The 22,422-nt window shown below is 43.7% G+C and overlaps 1 protein-coding gene across 1 annotated transcript; it reads left to right on the top strand.

Annotated features, from left to right (window-relative positions):
* Positions 1-725: 725 nt before the first annotated feature.
* On the top strand, positions 726-9,923 carry LOC126100609 (uncharacterized). Its single transcript, XM_049911236.1, has 2 exons — positions 726-844; positions 6,308-9,923. The coding sequence occupies exons 1-2, from the start codon at positions 757-759 to the stop codon at positions 6,565-6,567; spliced, it is 348 nt and encodes a 115-aa protein (XP_049767193.1). The 5' UTR covers positions 726-756; the 3' UTR covers positions 6,568-9,923.
* The last annotated feature ends 12,499 nt before the right edge of the window (positions 9,924-22,422 follow it).

Genomic DNA, 22,422 nt, shown 5'->3' with positions numbered 1-22,422 from the left:
CTACCCATCTAATCTTCAGCAGTCTTCTGTAGTACCACATTTCGAAAGCTTCTATTCTCTTCTTGTCTAAACTATTTATCGTCCACGTTTCAGTTCCAAACATGGGTACACTCCACACAAATACTTTCAGAAACGAATTCCTGACACTTAAATCTATACTCGTTGGTAACAAATTTCTCTTCTTCAGAAACGCTTTCCTTGCCATTGCCAGTCTACATTTTATATCCTCTTTACTTCGACCATCATCAGTTATTTTGCTCCCCAAATAGCAAAACTCCTTTACTACTTTAAGTGTCTCATTTCCTAATCTAATTCCCTCAGCACCGCCTGACTTAATTCGACTACATTCCATTATCCTCCTTTTGTTTTTGTTGATGTTCATCTTATATCCTCCTTTCAAGACACTATCCATTCCACTCAACTGCTCTTCCAAGTCCTTTGCTGTCTCTGACAGAATTACAATGTCATCGGCGAACCTTAAAGCTTTTATTTCTTCTCCATGGATTTTAATACAACATTATACATAAGCAATACTAGGAGTTGACATAGAAATATCGATACAGAAACAAAATAGGTGTTACGAGCAGCTGACCTCCCTGCCGCAGGTACCGCAGCCCCGGACGGTCACACGCGCCGGCGCCGCTGTCCGCCGCCCCCGCGCCAGCGCCGGCGCCGGCGGCCGCCCCCCGGCACCGCGACGCCAGCCCCCTGGGCGACGCCTACAGCCCGCCCCGCGGCTACGACAAGCGCCGCTCCATGTTCGACGTCCTGGAGGAGGAGCGCCGGCGCAACTCCAACGAGCTGGCGCGCGAGTTCAAGAGGAGGTCCTACCAGGACGCGCCAGGTGAGCTGTCTGCAGCCGGCGCCCCAACCAACAGCCCAAGCTGGAGGAGCCCATACCGACTGACTCCTTCCGAGGTGCCTTTCACAGTTCCATTTGTGAATGGTGGCTGAGTACGCTTCATTCACAAGAACGCTGCAGTCCTTTTGCAGCACTTGGGTTTTGTAAAGACCTGAAACGGAGTGTATGAGTCATTAGTTAAAACTTCCGGACTGACAGGCCGTGGTCGATCTGTAAAACTACTTCTTCCTGACGTTTCGTTGCCAACTGCGTTGAACATCTTCTGAGGTGAGTCAACGACTGGCTGCCACGCCGTGGTGGTCCCGTTTACACAGGGTGGTTCATTGATTGACGGAGGACATCGAAAGGGTGCAAAAAAGGGCAGCTCGTTTTGTATTATCACGTAATAGGGGAGAGAGTGCGGCAGATATGATACGCGAGTTGGGATGGAAGTCATTAAAGCAAAGACGTTTTTCGTCGCGACGAGATGTATTTACGAAATTTCAGTTACCAACTTTCTCTTCCGAATGCGAAAATATTTTGTTGAGCCCAACCTACATAGGTAGGAATGATCATCAAAATAAAATAAGAGAAATCAGAGCTCGAACAGAAAGGTTTAGGTGTTCGTTTTTCCCGCGCGCTGTTCGGGAGTGGAATGGTAGAGAGATAGTATGATTGTGGTTCGATGAACCCTCTGCCAAGCAATTAAATGTGAATTGCAGAGTAATCATGTAGATGTAGATGTAGATAATCGTGACCGGGCCAAATATCTCACGAGTAAGCGTCAAACGAAAAAACTACAAAGAACGAAACGTGTCTAGCTTGAAGAGGGAAACCAGATGGCGCTATGATTGGCCTGCTAGATGGCGCTGCCATAGGTCAACCGGATATCAACTGCGTTTTTCAAATAGGAACCGCCATTTTTATTACATATTCGTGTAGTACGTAAAGAAATATGAATAATGAATGTTTTAGTTGGACCACTTTTTTCGCTTTGTGATAGATGGCGCTGTAATACTCACAAACATATCAGAATTTTAGACGAACAGTTGGTAACAGGTAGGTTTTTTAAATTAAAATACGGAACGTAGGTACGTTTGAACATTTTATTTCGGTTGTTCCAATTTGATACATGTACCTTTGTGAACTTGTCATTTCTGAGAACGCATGCTGTTACAGCGTAATTACCTGTAAATACCACATTAATGCAATAAATGCTCAAAGTGCCGTCCGTCAACCTCAATGCATTGGGCAATACGTGTAACGACATTCCTCTCAACAGCGAGTAGTTCGCCTTCCGTAATGTTCGCACATGCATTAACAATGCGCTGACGGATGTTGTCAGGCGTTGTCGGTGGATCGCGACAGCAAATACTCTTCAACATTCCCCACAGAAAGAAATCCGGGGACGTCAGACCCGGTGAACGTGCGGGCCATGGTATGCTGCTTCGACGATCAATCCACCTGTCATGAAATATGCTATTCAATACCGCTTCAACCGCACGCGAGCTATGTGCCGGACATCCATCATGTTGGAAGTACATTGCCATTCTGTCATGCAGTGGAACATCTTGTAGTAACATCGGTAGAACATTACGTAGGAATTCAGCATACACTGCACCATTTGGTTTGCCATCGATAAAATGGGGGCCAATTATCCTTCCTCCCATAATGCCGCACCATACATTAAACCGCCAAGGTCTCTGATGTTTCACTTGTCGCAGCCATCGTGGATTTTCCGTTGCCCAATAGTGCATATTATGCCGGTTTACATTACCGCTGTTGGTGAATGATGCTTCGTCGCTAAATAGAACGGGTGCAAAAAATCTGTCATCGTCCCGTAATTTCCACTGTGCCCAGTGGCAGAACTACACACGACTTTCAAAGTCGTCGCCATCCAATTCCTGGTGCATAGAAATATGGCACGGGTACAATCGATGTTGATGTAGCATTCTCAACACCGATGTTTTCGATATTCCCGATTCTCGCGCAATTTGCCTGCTACTGCTGTGCGGATTAGCCGCGGCAGCGGCTAAAACACCTACTTGGGCATCATCATTTGTTGCAGGTCGTGGTTGACGTTTCACATGTGGCTGAGCACTTCCTGTTTCCTTAAATAACGTCACTATCAATGGACCACCCTGTATAGAGCGCATAGCGGGTTGGCACCATACGTCCTGTGGGGCCGACTGTAAGTCTATCTCTGACTAACGTCATTATTCTCGATTGAAGGTAATCGATTGTCACATCGTTTGGTGCAAGGTGGACCACCATATCTTGTCTAACTTTAAGTCTTCCTCTTTTCTGTTAAAATTATTGTGTTGTTTCTGAATCTCTACAGCTTCCCTATACATACGTCCATAATAATACGATATTATGGCAAGCACTCTCGTCTCACTAAGTTTTATTTCTTGATCACCGTCTTTAAAAACATGTTCCGCTTCATTTGATTTGTCGGTATGTCTTAGTCGACAGTTCCTTTTGTTTTCGGTTAAGCGGGTATTGACACTGCGAAAAGAAGTTCCAATGAAAACATTCCCAGAGTTACACGGAATTTTATACACTTCCACGATTTCACGTAACCAAAGCTATTATTTTTGTTGCAAGTAGAGATTACAAGTACAAACATTAAAAAAATGTGTAATTAATGTTGTTGTTTTGTACTCAATAGAAACTTCTTCATCATGATCAAAGGCAAGAGTTTCCCGTTATTACTGGCAAATGCACAAGTTGTTTATGGATAACAGAAACGTATTTTATATAAGTTCGACGAAGTTTTCCAGCGATATTTGCTATGTTTTTGTTTTGCAATTTTTTATTTTACCTTTTGGTGAGAGTATTGCGTTTTTAGCGCTATATGACAACTCTGTAGTGTTTTCTTTGTCTTTACTACAACATCCCTCTGTTTCACCTGGTAAATCAACAATTTTGGAATAAAAACTGAATTAAACATTGAAAATTTCAGCTTTGCCATAATTACTGTTTATTCTGAGGCCACAGACAGGAGGACAACTACGTAGAACAATAATGTTCTGTAGATTACCCAGTCCTTTATACACCCTCACCCAATTTACAGACGATTCACTGCTTCCGGTCTTTAGGGGAATCTAGTAAGCTACTGATAGCATACGTAAAGAAAACGGTCGTTATGGGGTAACTCCCGATAGGTACGTAACACACCCAACTTACTGGCAATACGTGTACCATCTCAATTGTTCAAAGCCGTTTACGTAAATTCACTCAGTTTCTAGACAGTTCACTGCTTCCAGTTTTTAGGGGAATCTAGTAAGATACTGATAGCATGCGTACGGAAAGTGATCGTCATGAGGTAACGCCTGACATCTATGCAACAGCCCCAATGTACTAGTAATGCGTGTACAACCTTAAGTGACGAAAGTTACTAGGAAAGGTACTGTACACCATACTTACTTATGGTAGTCTTCGGTTGCCTACACTACTTTTACAACTGTTGCCGGATGTGATCATAAATGACAGAAGAGGTACAGACTCGAATAGTGATAGTCATTCACAATGATGGAAGCAATACTAATTTCGCTTGTGAAGATGACAGTCAGTCAACTGACACTGCCAATGGAAGTGAAACAGACATGGCTACTGAAAATGAAGAAACTAAGACTGGAGCGTTTTCTAAACGTGTTTTTTATGAGGAAATAGTGACTGTGAAATATCGATAGTTTTTGTCAATCGATGAGATGTACTACTCGTAATGTGCACTTGCGTCTGCAAATACCTTAAATATCTGTCAACGTCTTCTTAACAGTTAAGCTACTATTTACTACCAGATTGTACATTTCACATGGCTATGCATGTAAAAGAAACCCACTTACGTTTTCTTACGTTTGCTTGTGCCGCCCCTAACCGCTTTGCTGGTCTGCTGCGCTGCAGTACCTCTTCCCCTCCTTTGCATTTCACCTCCTGCATATACCAAAGTTCTCCTCTATTTCCATGAAGTGTTCACATGTATTGACGGTTGCCACGTCATACATTATGTGATCGAAAGTATCCGGACACTTGGCTGAAATGACTTACAAGTTCGTGGCGCCCTGCATCGATAATGCTGAAATTCAATATGGTGTAGGCCTGCCCTTAGCCTTGATGACTACTTCGACTCTCACAGGCACACGTCCAATGCTGGAAGGTTTCTTGGGGAATGGTAGTCCATTCTTTACGGAATGCTGCACTGAGGAGAAGTATCGATGTCGGTCGGTTAGGGCTGGCACGAAGTCGGCGTTCCAAAACATCCCAAAGGAGTTGTATTGGATTCAGATCGGTACTCTGTGCAGGCCAGTCCATTACAGGGATGTAATTGTCGTGTAACTACTCCGCCACAGGCTGTACATTGTGAACAGGTGCTCGATGATGCTGAAAGATGCAAACGCCATCCCCGAATCGCTCCTCAACAGTGGGAAGCAAGAAGGTGCTTAAAACATCAATGTAGGCCTGTGCTGTGATAGTGCCACGCAAAACAACAAGGAGAGCAAGCCCCCGCCATGAAAAACACGACCACACCATAACACCACCACCTCCAAACTTTACTGTTGGCAGTACGCACGCTGATAGATGACATTCACCGGGCATTCACCATACCCAAACCCTACCATCAGATCACCGCAATGTGTACCTCGATTCGTCACTCCACACAACGTTTTTCCACTGTTCAATCGTCCAATGTTTACGCTCCTTACACCAAGCAAGGCGTCGTTTGGCATTTACCGGCGTGATTTGTGGTTTATGAGCAACCGCTCGACCAAGAAATTCAAGTTTTCTCACGTCCCGCCTAACTGTCCCGGTACTCGACGTGGACGCAGATGCGGTTAGGAATTTCTGTGTGATGGTCTGGATAGAGGTCTGCCTCTTACACAATACGTCCCTCTTCAACTGTCGGGGGTCTCTTGTCAGCCAACAGACGAGGTAGGCCTGTACGCTTTTGTGCTGTACGTGTCCCTTCACGTTTACACTTCACTACCACATTGGGGACGACGTAGGGATGATTAGGAGTGTGGAAATCCCGCTTACAGACGTATGACACAAGTGACACCCAATCACCTGACCACGTACGAAGTCCGTGAGTTCCGCGGAGCGCCCAATTCTGCTCTGTCACGACGTCTAATGACTACTGAGGTCGCTGATATGGATTACCTGGCAGTAGGTGGCAGCATAATATGAAAAATGTATGTTCTTGGGAGTTTCCGAATACTTTTGATCACATAGTGTATACAGTACCTTCATTGAGTAGCTGTAATATGAGTTAAAAATTTCGAGAGTTGATGTGTCCACTGATATATGTCAATTTTCTCTACGATTAGTAGTTTGCTCATGGTTCTCTACTGAAAACCTGGAGGTACTGACACCTGTACCTGTACCGTAACGACGTAAGACCCTTGTGTACTATCACGGCGTCTGCTTTTTGTTTGAAAAGCGCCGATATTTTTGGTTTGGTTACAGGTATGAGCCAGTACCAGGAGCTGGCCGACCACGAGCGTTTCCCAGGCCTGGATCGCGAGACTGCGCGCCTCAACCACCACAGTGCGGGCGGCGGGGGCGGGTCGGCCTCGCGACGCGGGGGCGGCGGCCCGCCTCCGATGGCGGCGCCCCCAGGCGGCGGCTACCGGCACAGCTACGCCGAGGGCGCGCTGCCGCTGCACCGCACCAACAGCTCCGTCTCCTCGGGTCGCGTAGGCCTCGCCGCCGTCCACCCTTACTGACGTCACGCGCCGCAACATCCGGAACCGACAGTCGCGTGTTGACCCGCTGGACCGCCCACGTCGGGAGAGATCCCACTTCGTTCTTCTCCAGTGGCGACTCGATCTACCATCACACAAGGAAGCAAGAGCATATGCAGCTGTCCAAGAACACTACCACGGTTTGAGTTAAGACAGCTTATGTTTCGAACACAGGCGCCCCGCAATTTTTACAAACATGTCTGAATCGTCGATACATCTTGTTCGAGACTGGCGCTCACAACTGGTGACCCAGTTTTAGGGAGGGATCTGTCGTGTTGTTTCCACTGCTTGTATTTCATCTGAGTGCCATGTTAGCTAGTTGACCATCGCGACGTTTTTGACTGTATATCCTCCAGACATTTGTTTTCCTTTTTCACATACTTCATACAACTCATTTGACGAACTTTACTAGTGGTGCAGTTGTAACTTTCAGCATCAGTTGCGGTGGAAAGGTTATGGGGGACAGTTTGAATATATTGTGTGGGTCGATAACGCACAGCAAAAATACTGTTTTCTATAGAAATGCTACTTTTTGCAACCTTTTAAATATATAGTTTTCACATAGAAGAGCCACTGGGTAGAGAAACATTGCTAGAATATATGCGCAGGTAATCAAGCAAGTGTAAACAACGTTGTAATACGACGCGTCCCTGCGACACCCCCACCCACCCCTCTCCACTGTCTCATTATCTGAGTGTTCTCTGCTCAGTAGTAAAGCTTCGTGAGACGTGTTGTATGCATGTGGTGTTACAACGTGCTCTTCATCAGAAACTCTGATACATCGAAAGAACTAGTTTCATGTGCTCTGGAAAATAGGGTCTTAAGAAATTTGAACTGTTCGGATGCTGCATATCTAGCTGGTCATTGACGACAATTTATAGTGTGCGTTGGCATCTTTTCGTGGGGAGCTCTTACTGAAGAACAATGTGATATCTGATACTTGCTCAGTTTCTACCATTTTTTCATCCTTGACTAGTGACCATCACTCTGCAAGCAGTGGTCTCCGTTGCCAACGGCACAGAACTACAATGTACAAGGTTTGTCGGATAACGCCACATACGAAGAGGTCACAGCAAGACAACGCCACCGCAAGACAAGACGCAGGAGACTTCATTGTATTAGCATTACTTTTACAGGAAAACACTTTCAAATTATCCCGGAAATATTTAGATGTTTCAGGAGATACCGACGGTGAAGTTAACTATACCTTCCCAGAGCAGCCAAATTCATGCATCTCAATGTATTCTTTACAAAACATTTTGTAATTAACTCATGATAAATTCCGTCCTTATATCAGAGAAAGAATGCGGTAGATCCCAAGAGAAGAATAGAGGAATAAATGTCAGCAAGTCGGGAAATTGTATTAATTCTCGTTAATTTTTTCCATGTGCGACTATATCTAGTTGTTTTTCACTAGATCAATTACCGTATTTATGTAATTACGTTTATAAAATTGTAACACATAAACAATGTAATAGATTTTATTATACTCAGCATTCAGCCTATCGAGAACTGTGATGTGACTGGTGAACCAAAACTGTCTTGTTTGTCCTTATGTGACTTTCTCATATGTAGAAATTTAAAGATCCCTCCAGAAGCCGCCAAATCTACGGCTATCACCAGCCCATTCAAATGTTTGTCGATAACAAAGACTAAACGAGCATAGTTTATTACGCTAGGACTCTCTTAGGACGATAGACTGGTATGAATACTAAACCTAATAGCGTATTATATTCAAAATCCAACAACGAATACCCTGTAATATTATTAATGTTCAAAGCGTTCTCTGATGCTAAATCTTGCTCAAAATCTATTATATAGCTCCTGATTAATATTTTGATAATACCGCATAAGGTCGAAGTGATACATTATGTATGTATATAAACAATTATTTGCGGTTTTGCCAGAAATTAGGCTGCTTCTAGTATGAAATGGCGTGTTCGGCAGTTGCTACAATCGGCCTACACTGATAAAAAAATAACTGAGCACCTGTCAGTAGCAGGCTTTTTAGGTGAATGACTTTTAATTGGAGTTAATTAATAATGAGCCCGAGTTGCAGACAGTTTGCAACGACCAACTTCGTCACCATGTTCCAGTGGGAAATTAAACCCTCCGATTCAAGAAGTTGGGCCTTCGGCAATAGTCGCTTGTAGATGGGCATGTTTCCTAAAGTGACTTTCATGACGAGAACGGTGTTGTTTCAAGGACAACATATTCGATGATATGGTGACCAATGTGATCGCCCATCTGAAGGAGCGCTGGGATGGTTCCCAACCTCTATAGTCTGTGTTATTCCGAATGTGTCCCAGTTGACATGTTACGTTCAATGCAGTCGTTAATGTTTACAAAAAAATTATAGGTGATCTATTAAGGAATTTGTTTCGTTGGCATCGCTTTCCGTCCCCTCCCCCCTTTTCAATTTTTGGTTCCTGGTACAGATATTGCAATTGCATTCATGAGTAGCAAGCTTCAAAAGCCCTTCTGACAACCTAGTCCAGTTTTTTCCGTTGTTTTCCTAAAGTTCTAAACACGAATTCTGAGATGGATCCACTTAATGGACCTTTACTAATTCTCTCCACATCTTAGTTCATCTGAGCTATTATTCTCTCGAATACCCCAGAAGAACCATTAAACCCTAACTTCCCTTTCTTCTTCTCAGTAGTTCAGCGGTGTCACTATTTCTAAGACCATTCTTCTGCATGAATCCAAAATTTTCGTGTCTGAAGTGCACTGGATTCTTCTTTTTTTATTTTTATTTTGCGACGAGTTTTTCGGCACTGCTTCTCAGTTGGTATTTCATAGTGTTATACGTATCATCGTGTACCTGAATTCTCAGTCGGATTTAGATTTCTCCCTCCTGACACTCACCACTTCTGTTAACTCTGACAACCATCTTTTAATGTAGCAAATGTTCTACCGTTCTTCAAAATCCACGATAATCTGTGTTAACTTGTATGTACCCCTATAGCTGGTTGGGTAAGTCAGTCCATAGCGCGGAGAAAAGCAAGGACATAGTGCTCGCAATAGATGTTTTGTACATTATGTGTAATACTAACACGGACTTCTTAGGACAACAGTATACTTGCTGCACCAGCTGTGATTGTTTTACCTGCAACTGCGTGAAGAGTACACTTTCTTTCAGATGATCACATTTTAACTACGACGTCACTAAATCAAATTTTCCAATATTTTTTCCATTGATACGTCTCAATAAACACAGGCGCTGCTTCCAGCTTCTAGGTTAAGAACTGGCCATCTATCCTACAGAGAAAAATGGTAAACTGTTAACGTTTTAGCGATAGAAAAGAGTATTCCTTCCGGGCTGTTTATATCGTGTTAGCTCATGAGAATTTTTAAAATGATGTGACGATGACTCTCGACTTCGAGACGAGCGTAGGTCGAAATCTCCGTCCCGATTGAAGTTTTCCGTGATAACTCCAGCACACTCTAAATGAATGCCGAGGTGGCTCACTAAGTAAGAGCATTGCCTATCTCTTTAACTTATATTCGTCGACCTCAACGTAGAGTTATTTTCGTAATATCTACGTTCTTCTGTCCACACAGACTTAGGTTTTTCCGTTTTTTCTGATATTTTCAATTTTGATTTGCCTGTGGTGGGAAGTTCATTTAAACATTATGAGCAAGCGTGTAAAGAAGCGATCATCTCGCTATTGCGTACCACACATAGTTTATAAACCAGCCTCTAAAAGCACATATCTTGCTTTGCCTGCTTTTGCTTATTGGACAGTTTACGCGCGAGGTATGATATACAGTGGTGGGACTGACAGCTGAGTCACACGTTCTTTCGTCGTGCAATTTAGTCTAACAGTTGGTAACAGTGCCAATTGAACGAAGGTTTCCACTTCTTAACGGCGACGGGTCGAAGGCGCTGAGTAGCTTAATGCCATCGAATTCGCGATGTTTGCAGTGAGGGTGGTAACAGGGGCGAAATGGGTAATCCACCAGAGAGCAACTTCCCTTTGGATGTCGTACAAGCGTAGTGCCATGACGTCGACTCGGCTGCGAGCCAGGAAAAGCAGCGACCACGTCTCGCGGCTGACCTTCACGTCAAGGACGACCGCGTGTTGGTAACAATACGGCAGCTCCAGCCTCCAAAACCTGGAGCGCAGTTCTCCCATGGCTCCTGGAGTTTGCTCTCACACTCACATTCATCGCCACAATTTACGTCTCGTTTGCTGAGCAGAGTTGATGATTAGTAAAGTTTATTGTCCAGAGGAAGAGCTTACGTTCTGGATATCCCCAGGTCGCAGCTGTCCCGAGATGTACTTGCGTAACGTGTCAACGAAAACATTTCGGTTGGAATTCAGGATGTGGGTCTTTTCTGAGAATACGCATTGGAGGCTTCGGAAGAGATGGTATGCGTAAGGCACGTTGACTTCTGCTGTGCCTTGCGTAACAAAGAGTATCTTGTGATTTTTTTAGTCGCAGCTACAGTAACATCTCGCTAGTCGCACACAAATACTACGACGGTGCATTAAATTATGTCAAATATTTTTTGTAAGGAAATCTCGATTTACTACCGGACATCTTTTACTAAATGGTTTTGATGGCATCTATGCGAATAACTTACATTTTTGGTTTCCTTTTCTTGTATTTTTTGTCTTTCTTTCCTACTCCAAACGATTCGAGGAGCATAACTGTGGTGTATGCAGTGCAGATTATTCCTAGAAAGGGGTTAAAACCATAACAAGCTGGTTCCTTATCGATTTTCAACTGTTGATTTCGACTTTATTTTGATCGTCGGAGTCGTTGCTCATAATATTGGCGGTTGGATAGTTCTTTGCCACTGCAGCCCTTGATGGGTCTTTGTCCCCTCAACAAGCTGCCTCTGCTTTATTCTTCCACCCTCTTTTCTCTGTAAGGTCAGCCAACAGACTGTCCAGCCAACCTGCTCTTGGTCAGCCCTAATTCTGGTGGAACACAATCTTCCTTTCGTTATTCTTTTTGGCATTCTGTCATCTGCTCAACCCATCCTAACTAACGTATTTCTTGGAATTTAATAGGTTTTCCTTTATCTTTTCGTTGTATAAAATCGTGTAACATGGAAGCTGGAAACAACTCCTCCATTCGTTGAAGGCATGCCAATCGATAAAACTGGATAAAGCGCGTTGATGTAATTCGTAGAAAAGGTGCAGTCTTCTGAAAGACAGTGCGTTTTCAACGCAGTCATGCGTACACTAAAGCGGCTCCATACAAAATCATAGCCCTGTTGTCGGTTTTTACATACTCTTCCCTTGTGAGCTACTATTTTCAGGAAACCACCTAATGTAAATCAGATTATATACTTTAGAAGGGTAACGAGAGGTAAAAGCTCGGAGTATAGGAGAACATATTCCAATTACGACCACAGTCACAACATTAGGAGGCCGCTGAGGTTCACCAGGTGTAAGAGCAGACATAATACTACAATACTGTGAATCTCAATGAAATGTTTCGTGCTTTCTGACGGGGCAGGAAGGGGCTGGTGGTCTTTTAACATTCCGAAGGTCACACAGTTTCGTGTGTGTTTCCTTCTCGTGAGAGTGTACTGAAGCCATCTTTTTTATCCAAGTCCTGTATTCGAGATATACTGCGTGTCCCTCCTAAGAGACGTCAGGCACATTTTCTCTGGTGTTTCGGCAGATATTTACAATTTAGTTTCTGCGGTGTATAAGTGGAGTCACCCCAAACAAATACCGCTCACTAAGTCTTTCGTGCCACGTAAAGCGTCACTTTGTTCCCGTTACGAACAAAATCATTTTTAAAGCAGAATTTTACGTGCGCATCAGATACAACGGTCCAAAATTAGTCAAGTTCGATATTGGGATTAGCGAAATGTATGAACAAGTATAGTAAAATACGAAGAATAACCAGTACACCAATTGCGACTGAGCAGCACTGCTCCACAGAGGTGGCAGTCAGCGAAGGACAGGGCAGTGCTGTCGTTGCTGGAGAACAGGTTTATTCTTTCTGTTTTACTGTCCGTGTTAGTACGTGTTGCTCAGCTGAATATCGTACTAGACTAATTCTTGATCGCTCTATCCCGTGGGTACGTAAAATTCGTAGTTAAATAACATTTTGCTCGTAACGGGAAACAAACCGACGCTTTTCGTCGACAATGGAAGTCGCATGGAAGATGCGAGCAGTGTTTGATTAGGGTGACCCCAGTTACACATCACAAAAACGAAATTGCCGATATTTGACGACAAGCTACAGAAAATGTCCCTCATGACTCTAGAGAGGAACACCCTACATATATGATGAATATTTATTTAGGTACTTTCCTTCGGGATGGTCTTAATGGAGCTGGTTTGACGTATTCATCCGACTTACGGGTTGCTATACGAGTATGTTGTGGCTGCTGGTAACAAATGATGATGGAATGGGATGCTATGATTTTAGACAAGAAATAACAGGAATGGTGAAAGTGGAAGACGGAGTAGGCACATAGTTCTTTCTTCTGCAATTAGTAGCAAATGATCCGTATAGCCTGTCTCAGTGGAGGTGTTGAAATCCCTTGACAGCGTCTGGACATCCTTGCTAAACAGGGCCGGTATTACTAGTCGAACGTATGCGTGAAGGACCCGCAGCTGTGCAAAAGGCTTAGTGAACGAAACTAACCAACAGACACGCAGGCTCCCAATGACTGCGTGCTTTTTGGTCAGCTTATGCACAGGGCTTTCTATCCGAATGCGACCTTGGCGATCGTTCACTCGCTTGTCGTGTACCGGGAGCTTAAGAACCTGTCGAGAAGGCTGGATTGTAACGTCCGACACTAGCGCCCTGTGTGGCAATTAGAAACGCCACCATCTATCCTCCCAACCCCGACGGATTCTAACGATGAGATCTTTTCTCCGTGACAGTAGGTAAATTTAAAGATCGCGGAAAACGCTGCTGGAGCAGGATGCAGTGGGGAAGAGTGCAGAAGCCGGCGAGGGGCCGTGCCGTGCTGTAGTGTTCCGTGCAGCGCCGTGGGCGGGCCGCGGCTGACATTTGGTGCTGCAGAAGGCCGCCGCACGTTCCGCAGGGCTGCACAAAGTGCTCGGCTTCCGCACCACGGAGGCCGCCTGCGCAGGCTTGCAGCACCGACCACGGACAGGAACGGGCCTAGCCCATCCTGTGCTGGGGCGCGGACGCTACCTCGGCGCACCCCTCCCGACGTTAGGTTAACTAGCTAATCCAGTCGAAATTTTCAACAATTTTTTTGGAGTGTTAATTTTGCAGTTCTTTAGTGATGTAGTAGTTTTGAGGATCTCCCCCCCTCCCCCTCTCCTCCCCCCCCCCCCCACCGCCTCCACAGCATCACCGCGTAGGGCTGCTTCTGTAAACCAGAATGCTGTAAACGGTAGTACACTGTCTTCTGATATCACCATCCGTCATATACTCATAAAGAAATAAAAATAAAAGTTCATCTCATTTTCAGCTGTGTAGACTACAAGTTGGTTGATCGTTTTGTGCCTCCCCAGCTGAATAATGTGAATGATAACAAAACCACCTCAGCAGTTATTTCAGATGCTCTTATTACAGCGCTTCCGGTTTCGTACTAAATCAACATCTTCAGCTGACACCGTGCCGGAGTAAAGTCCCTAATCGCCAGACGAGCATAGTATGGCGCTGCATGTTGTTACATTCGCTGCACGTACTGCTTACTGCACTTGTGCAAGACGGTCGGCATATTGGATCAGTGAGCTCAATGTGCTGAAGCATTTCCCTTTCAGCTTTATCCTTGGTGATTAAACATGACACCGCCGTATTTCTGCCACCTTGACATCTGAAGAGGCTAATTTAGAACGAAACCCGTTGTGGCGTAATAATCACACCAGAAGTAGAAGCTGTGGTGGTGCTACTGATCACAAGTTACACGTAGGAAGATGTAGCAAATATAGTTGAGAAAGAAATCTTCAGGCTTGCAGCACTACCTAGGACGTATTAAGCCACGTACACACTAGTCCAACCAAGACAAATGGAGGACAGCCAATGGATTCGGCCGAACATTGCCCGCCAACGCACTGTCTTTCCATCTGTCATCTTCATCAAACATAGCGGTTGGGGGCGAGGGTTCGCTCACATGGAATCGCATTTGAAGCGGTTGTTTGTCGTTCGTTGGTCTAGTGTGTAACAGCCTTTACACGATGAACGAGTGAACGAGCGGTCATCTACAGCAAATTTGGATAGAGCACTTGACATGTAACGTGGTCGACAACCTGAAATACTTATTTGTTTCTGCTGGCCGATTGGCCAGCCTAATTGCAAAGCAAATTGTCCAGCTTCGGACTAGACAATCGCTCCACAACGTAATACGAACTCAAAGAAGTGTTTCAAGTTCAAGGACTGCTTCCCCATGTTCCTCCTCGAAGGTGAAAAACAGTAATCGAAAAGACGTTAACGGAAGGCACTGGCAGGAACATTGTTTTTCAGTTATGTCAAATACGGTATCAAAGGGGCATAGCTTGTATTATTGTCTGTCGTGCACTAAATAATTGACGCTGAAAGGTTTTAATTCAATGAGAAGAGCAGCATCCAGAATTAAAGATTTTACTTTAGCAAAGTCTGCGAAGCGTACAACCGTAAATAATTTGTTTTACGTACTGTCAATGTATCGCCTCTTTTACCTATGGTAGTGTATGTTAAGTCGAAAAATGTCCTGTTGCGTTATGTTTCGGAGTCGACGATAATCTGTAGATCGCGCTATAATCGGCTTGGTCGGAGGAAGGCATATGATCTCCAATAGGACCATATCTATTACAGTACTATAGTGTTCAAACCTTTTGGTTGCTGAGAATTTTTTCAGTCACCCTGAATTTCTGCTGTTGCTTGCTGGCACATCATTTCTATTTATGCTGTGCCATTCAAGCACAAGGCAGTGGAAGTACTCCTTACACTGTAGTAACGCAATCTACTTCTTTCTATCTTAAACACCTTTTTCGATAGTGCTACATCTTCACTGTAACCATTCTTTTCTTTCAGTCATTTTCTCTTAGTCACATTCAAATTATATCCTGACCTTTCAGATCCACTGAACGTCTCTAATGTACCTATTTCATTAGTTTTTTTAGTGAAAAAAGTTATGCTAAGGTTTCCTTCCACACACACACACACACACACACACACACACACACACACACACACACACACACACACACACACAAATGACACAATTATAATTCTGTATGTTTTTGTTACTACAGCGTAGTGTGAGGAAATTTGCCCCCTGGACCAATTCATCGTTCTACCTGGAAACCACCGTTTTGTTGATGATTCTCAGAAACTAACAATAGTACATTGCAAATGTCACATAAATCAGTAATACTTTGCGAGATCATGGGCATAGCCACTGTTGCTCCTCCGCTACATTACATTGGCATTCATTGGCATTTTCCGCAGTCGATTTGTTGCCAACTATCAGAAGTACGAGAGTCTTGTAAGTACGTATAACGGTAGCCTGACTGGTAAATACATCTCCGGTGGCCTTCAAGGCCGTCCGTAACCGCGCGAGGAAAACGCTCCAACAAGAAATACCAGCTAACGGGCTGCACGTGCAATAAAACTGCTTCCTGCCGTCGGCACCTCGCATCAGCAACACGTGACACTACCACATGTGATTGTAGGTCTGTCTTAAAAAACGTGCACGCAAAATGACATTGTTAGAAGTATGTGTTTAATATAGGCGTAGAAAAATCATCAGTGTAATATCAAGGTAATGTCTCATTAAATGAGTCATTACTTGTCAAAAAATCGCTGGTACACGTGCAAACTGATTTCGAGAGACGTATGTGATTTCATCTCTAGAAATGGCCTCCGAACGTGAAAAATGTCGTCTGACACTACAGTCTGGATTGACTCTCGAACTGTTTCTTCCCTGCAAAACTGACTGCGTGAGCTAGTTAAGAGGTGAGAGAGAAGCAAAAGCTTTTCACCTGCAACAGGTATATGCTTAATAAGGGGCTGCGATTTCAGAATAAGATTCAGGTTATTGCAAACTCGCTCTTCCTTTCTCTTTTTTTCGTTCTTTCTATCTTCCTTTGATCCTTTCTTTTTCTTTCTGTTTTCTTCTAATAGAATAAGACCACAAGTATGTTCTCAAAGGTATTCGTTGCATATGTGCTTTTACAACTTTTCTTTGCTTTGAAACTTCCTAGCAGATTAAAACTGTGTGCCGGACCGAGACTCGAACTCGGGACCTTTGCCTTTCGCGGGCAACTGCTGTACCAACTGAGCTACCCAAGCACAACTCACGACCCGTCCTCACAGCTTTAATTCCACCAGTACCTCGTCTCCTACCTTTCTTTCTTTGCTTTGTTTGAAAGTTTCCTACCTTTCTGTATGCTATATTCTTCACATGCTATCTCGTGCTAATCTTTTTAAGACTGCGCTTCATACAATTTGCCATAACTGATAATGTACTATACGTATTTTAATGTTTTACTACTTCTACATAACTTTAACTGTTTGTAAGTGCCTAGTGTCTTTTCTTCAGGTCAGGATTTACTAGAGATTTCAAAATAATTGATAGTTGTATATTAGTCCAAGAAAGAAGGGAATCGGTTTCCGTTGCCTGGAACAATCTCCCTCTTACGCAACCCTGCTGTTTGACGTAAACTTTTTGTGTAACACAGTTATTTTACATCTTCTACTGCATCTTGCCCAATTTTGACATTTAGTAAGCCGCGGAAGTCCTTTGTGACTCTCCTCATCACTTTCGCCTTAGTTTCATTTATCCTTCACCCAAACTCAGTATCTCTATTCCATTCACCGGTTCATGAAAATCTTCCTTGCTTTTCCCGTGCCACAATTATTCCTTTTCTGTAGTTTTCTATCGGCTTCTACATTCCTACACTTATGTACAAGTTAAACCACGCTGACTCTAAGCTTTAACTTTAGTTCATATCTATCTGAACTTGTTTCCGTTGATTTTAAATTTTATTTGCACCAGTTATACTGAAGTGAACATGTCATCACAAACAACCACTTTCGAAGTTATTCCGCAGTAACCTGTTCTTAACTACAGTGTCTACAATTAAACAGTTCCCTCAAAGAAGATATCAGAGCTCCGCTACATGTACTGCAAAATCGGAGTCATTTTGTAAAAGATTTAATGCGTGTGACTTAAGCCCTATTTCAAAGGTGGAGAAGCAGAAAGTGTCTCTTGATCACGAAATTCTCTTGAAGAAGCTTCCTTGTAACAAACTTTTCCCTTTGGGTTGAGGAATTGAGAGAGACAAATATCTTAAAAACTTGAAAATTGATCGAACAACAACGTGTTTGGTAAACACTATTTTGCATTGACGTGCAAGTGAGAAAATCCGTGAAAATCCCCCTCTGACAAAGTAAGATGTTTGCGTCAGTATGAGGCTGAGCAGAAGCGGATTCCGAGAAGTGCGATGCTCGCCGAACGGTGATCCGGGACGGGAGGGTGCGGCAAGTGCGAGAAGCCCGCCCGGCTGCTCGTAGGGGAAAGTGGGTCGCCGCAGCCGTCGCCTCGGCCAATCACGTGTGAGACTTACGCACGCCGACCAATAGGAGCCGCAGTACGGCTCGGTAGCTCTTCCGGCGGGGAGGAAAGCCGAGCTCTGGGCACTCACTTGTCTGAACAGGACCTGACTAGGCGAAGGAATTCTGACGAGTTTAATTTCTGTGCTCTGGTTTCGTAAGACGAAATTATCGACACCAGGAGACTGCTGGGTTGACCACATCCCACTCACACACTAACGTCAAATGCTGCCTACGACCCAGTGCACCTCGGGGAAGTATACTGCCTGATGTAAGACTTTACTATTGGCAAAAAAGAAAACAGTACTATTCCCCTTCAGCTCTCTGTGTACATCACTTTTTGTAATGCCAACGTTATGAGCCTCGAGAGAAGTTAATATGTTTAAACTTTGACCATCCAAATGATGTTATGAATTATTGAAGTACTATACCTTCGACACTGCTGAACTGTTTGAAAATCTCGGCTTAGTTTTTGATTTCCCATGTTGTTCTTGTACCAAATTCTCCCTGTCACTTAACAGAGTGTCCTTAACGAAACCATTAACCAAGCTTTAACCTAGATTTCGTGTTAGTGAGGGAAGTGATTCATCTATAGGCAAGACATGAGATAAAACTGGGAGCTTTTTAACATTTTCGAGAGTATAAGAGGTGACGCAATACTGGAGGTTGAGTACCATCTTCTCGTACAAGGTTTTCAGTACACGCATGGTATTCATTGCAAAAACTGTCTCGCATTAAAGGAGATGTGTTTCTCAGCGTTAAACTTCCCACTCGCCTGATTAAATAAAATTAGTACGAAAATTGAAATAGCTGTTGAGGTCTGATGTATGTAAGAATCAAAGGGATTCTCAAAATATTCAACAGTGCTGAAACGCTTACATAAGGTAAGATGCAAGATATGAATTACTCCCGTTACAGTGAAGAAAGCGTAAATCAAGTTTAAAAGACACGCAGAGTTATTTGCAACCCGTACTCATTGTTTCAACGTTAAATATGCAGTCTTCAAAAATTGTCTAAGTTAATTTGGCGATGTACAGTACTTTAATTTTTTTACACGACAGGCTATAAATCAACATCGCTCAAAAGGCCAGAAGTTCCAAAGCAGATAGCAGCTGCCTTACATGCCAGGAAAAATGAAAAAAAAATCCTATTCCCTCTTGGCACAAATAGACAGTAGGATTTGTGAAGCTACGCTGTTTCGAAGCATTCGAAATTAATTTGCGATAGCTTACTCGTAGGTGAATTAAACGTGCGGTATGTGGGAGGCGTTGAGGCACTCCCACAGAAATTATTCTTGTATTCAGTGTCAATTTTCTATGAGGTTATTGAAGAGGCATAGTCAACGAAATCGAATGTATATGTCAATATTTTGCTCTTTGACATAATTTAACACACTACACTTCGTATGATATCCGTAATTTATATATGTCACTGTGATGTATATTTTGTATATAAATAAAAGTATAAAATGTAACATCTTCTTAGAAGTAATAAAACGTTGTTTAATTTCCATTTTCTCAGATTTGCATAAGCAGTGTGTGATTTCTGTGAACTTTGGAAATAAGTGATATTTGTAATGCCAACTATACTATTTTGTGAATAATGACATTTAAATAAAGATATTTTTAAAATCAGTTGCCTGTTATTAGTGTACACCGATGAGCCAAAACATTATAACCAACTGTGTAACAGCGTGTTTTCCCAGTCCCCAAACACAGTGCAACAGAGACTCTGCGTGGCATGGATTCTAAAAGTCCTCGAAAGACATGGTTCACATGGCTCTGAGCACTATGGAGCTTAACATCTGAGGTCATCAGTCGCCCAGAAGTTAGAACTACTTAAACCTAACTAACCTAAGAACATCACACACACTCATGTCCGAGGCTCGATTCGAACCTGCGACCGTAGCGGTAGCGCGGTTCCGGACTGAAGCGCCTAGAACCGCTCAGCCACATCGGCCGGCTCCTTGAAACGATTCGAGAAGTATGTGGCACCAGATATCAACGCACAGGTCAAGCAATTCTCGCAAATTACGGGATAGTGGTTTATGGGCACACAGCTGGCACACGATACGTGTTCCATGGGTACAGATCCGGCACATTTGCTGACCAATACATCAGTGTGAGTTCACTATAATGCTTCTCACTGTAGGACGACTCTGACTTTTCAACATGTACAGTCATTCAGTCTGGAACCGCGCGATTGTTACGGTCGCAGGTTCGAATCCTGCCTCGGACTTGGATGTGTGTGATGTCTCTAGGTTGGTTAGGTTTAAGTAGTTCTAAGTTATGGGGGACTGATGACCTCAGATGTTAAGTCCCATAGTGCTCAGAGCCATTTGAACCATTTGAACACGGACATTTATTTTGCTGGAAGATGTCATCACCGTGTGGGGAGACTTCAAGCTTGAAGCGATGCCAGCTGGTCCGCAATACTGTTCACGTGGTTCACTGCTGTCACGATGTCTTCGATTAGCACAACAGATCGCATGGAAGCTTCACTCAATTTGCTCTATAACATAATTCTGTCCTCACCGGCCTGCATCTGTGGCGCAGTGCATGTTCCGTGCGGCCATTCGCCTGGTTGACAACGTGTAAGGACCCAGTCATCGACCTGGTGTAACAAGAAATGCGATTCAATCGACAGGTGACACGTTGCTATTGATCCAAATGGTTCAAATGGCTCTGAGCACTATGGTACTTAACATCTATGGTCATCAGTCCCCTAGAACTTAGAACTACTTAAACCCAGCTAACCGAAGGACATCACACAATTGTATTGATCCACTGTGCATCATAGGGCCTACTCGTTATTTCACCAGCCTTCAACCACTTTCCACAGGTGATCACGACAGCAATACACCAACAGCGGACCAGTTCCGCCGTTACAGAGATTCTCGTTTCCAACCGCAGAACCACAACAATGTGCCCTTTGTCGAAACCGCTTATATCAGTGGATTGCTGCATTTGTGGCAGGTCGTGTCAAATCTGTCAGAAAACTGTGTCACACTGACAGTGTTCTAACAAGGGAACCTCCCCATCGCACCCCCCTCAGATTTAGTTATAAGTTGGCACAGTGGATAGGCCTTGAGAAACTGAACACAGATCAATCGAGAAAACAGGAAGAAGTTGTGTGAAACTATGAAAAAAATAAGCAAAATATACAAACTGAGTAGTCCATGTGCAAGATATGCAACATCAAGGATATTCTTGGCTCAGTAGTGCCGTGGTCCCGTGGTTAGCGTGAGCAGATGTGGAACGAAAGGTCTTTGGTTCAAGTCTCCCCTCGAGTGAAAATTTCTACTCACTTTATTTTCGCAAAGTTATGATCTGTCTGTTCGTTCATTGATGTCTCTGTTCAATGTATTAAGTTTAGTGTCCGTGTTTTGCGACCGCACCGCAAAAACCGTGCGATTAGTAGACGAAAGGACGTGCCTCTCCAATGGGAACCGAAAACATTTGATCGCAAGGTCATAGGTCAACCGATTCCTCCACAGGAAAACCGGTGCGACCGCACCGCAAAAACCGTGCGATTAGTAGACGAAAGGACGTGCCTCTCCAATGGGAACCGAAAACATTTGATCGCAAGGTCATAGGTCAACCGATTCCTCCACAGGAAAACACCTCTAGTATATTCTATACGACACTGGTGACGGCATGTGCGTCACATGACAGGAATATGTTGTCGACCCACCTAACTTGTACACTTGGCGAATGGGTGAAAAGATTCTTCTACGTTGTCCGATTTAGGTTTTCTTGTGGATGTCATAATCACTCCCAAAAAGTGAGAGAAACATAAGAGTTTGTCACATAAACTGCAACAAATAAATGCAACAGTTTCACAGTCGCACAGTTTTCCCTGTGCTCTGTCAAAACATATGTTTTTAACGTTTTCAAATTTTTCCGTGTGTAGACTGTCAAATCCTGCATATTTCCAAGCAAATCTGAACATGTCCTGGAATTTTGGAGAGCGAAGTTGAATATGTGTGAGTACCTGAACTTTGATAATTGTCTCAAAATAAAAAAAAAATAAACTTTTCACTCGAGGGAAGACTTGAACCAAGGACCTTTCGTTTCGCAGCTGCTCACGCTAACCACGGGACCACGGCACTACTGAGCCAACAGTATCCTTGATGTTGCATATCTTGCACATGAACTACTCAGTTTGTAAATTTTGCTTATTTTTTTCATAGTTCCACAAAACTTCTTCTTGTTTTCTCGACTGATCTGTGTTCAGTTTTTCAAGGCCTATCCACTGTGCCAACTTGTAACTAAATCTGAGGGGAGGGTGCGATGGGGATGTTCCCTTGTAAGGAGAGGTCGGCTCTCAGCCGTGTTGTGAAGCGGA

This window comes from Schistocerca cancellata, chromosome 9 (genome assembly GCF_023864275.1).
Source record: "Schistocerca cancellata isolate TAMUIC-IGC-003103 chromosome 9, iqSchCanc2.1, whole genome shotgun sequence".
Lineage (NCBI taxonomy): Eukaryota > Metazoa > Arthropoda > Insecta > Orthoptera > Acrididae > Schistocerca > Schistocerca cancellata.
Note: the sequence above shows the minus strand (reverse complement) of the source record. Positions and strands in the feature narration are given on the sequence as shown.

Bases quoted from the DNA above. Each gene is read 5' to 3' on its own strand.
- LOC126100609 (XM_049911236.1), top strand. From the start codon at position 757: ATGTTCGACGTCCTGGAGGAGGAGCGCCGGCGCAACTCCAACGAGCTG. The intron at 845-6,307 runs GTGAGCTGTCTG...GTTTGGTTACAG, and splicing joins GTCCTACCAGGACGCGCCAG to GTATGAGCCAGTACCAGGAG.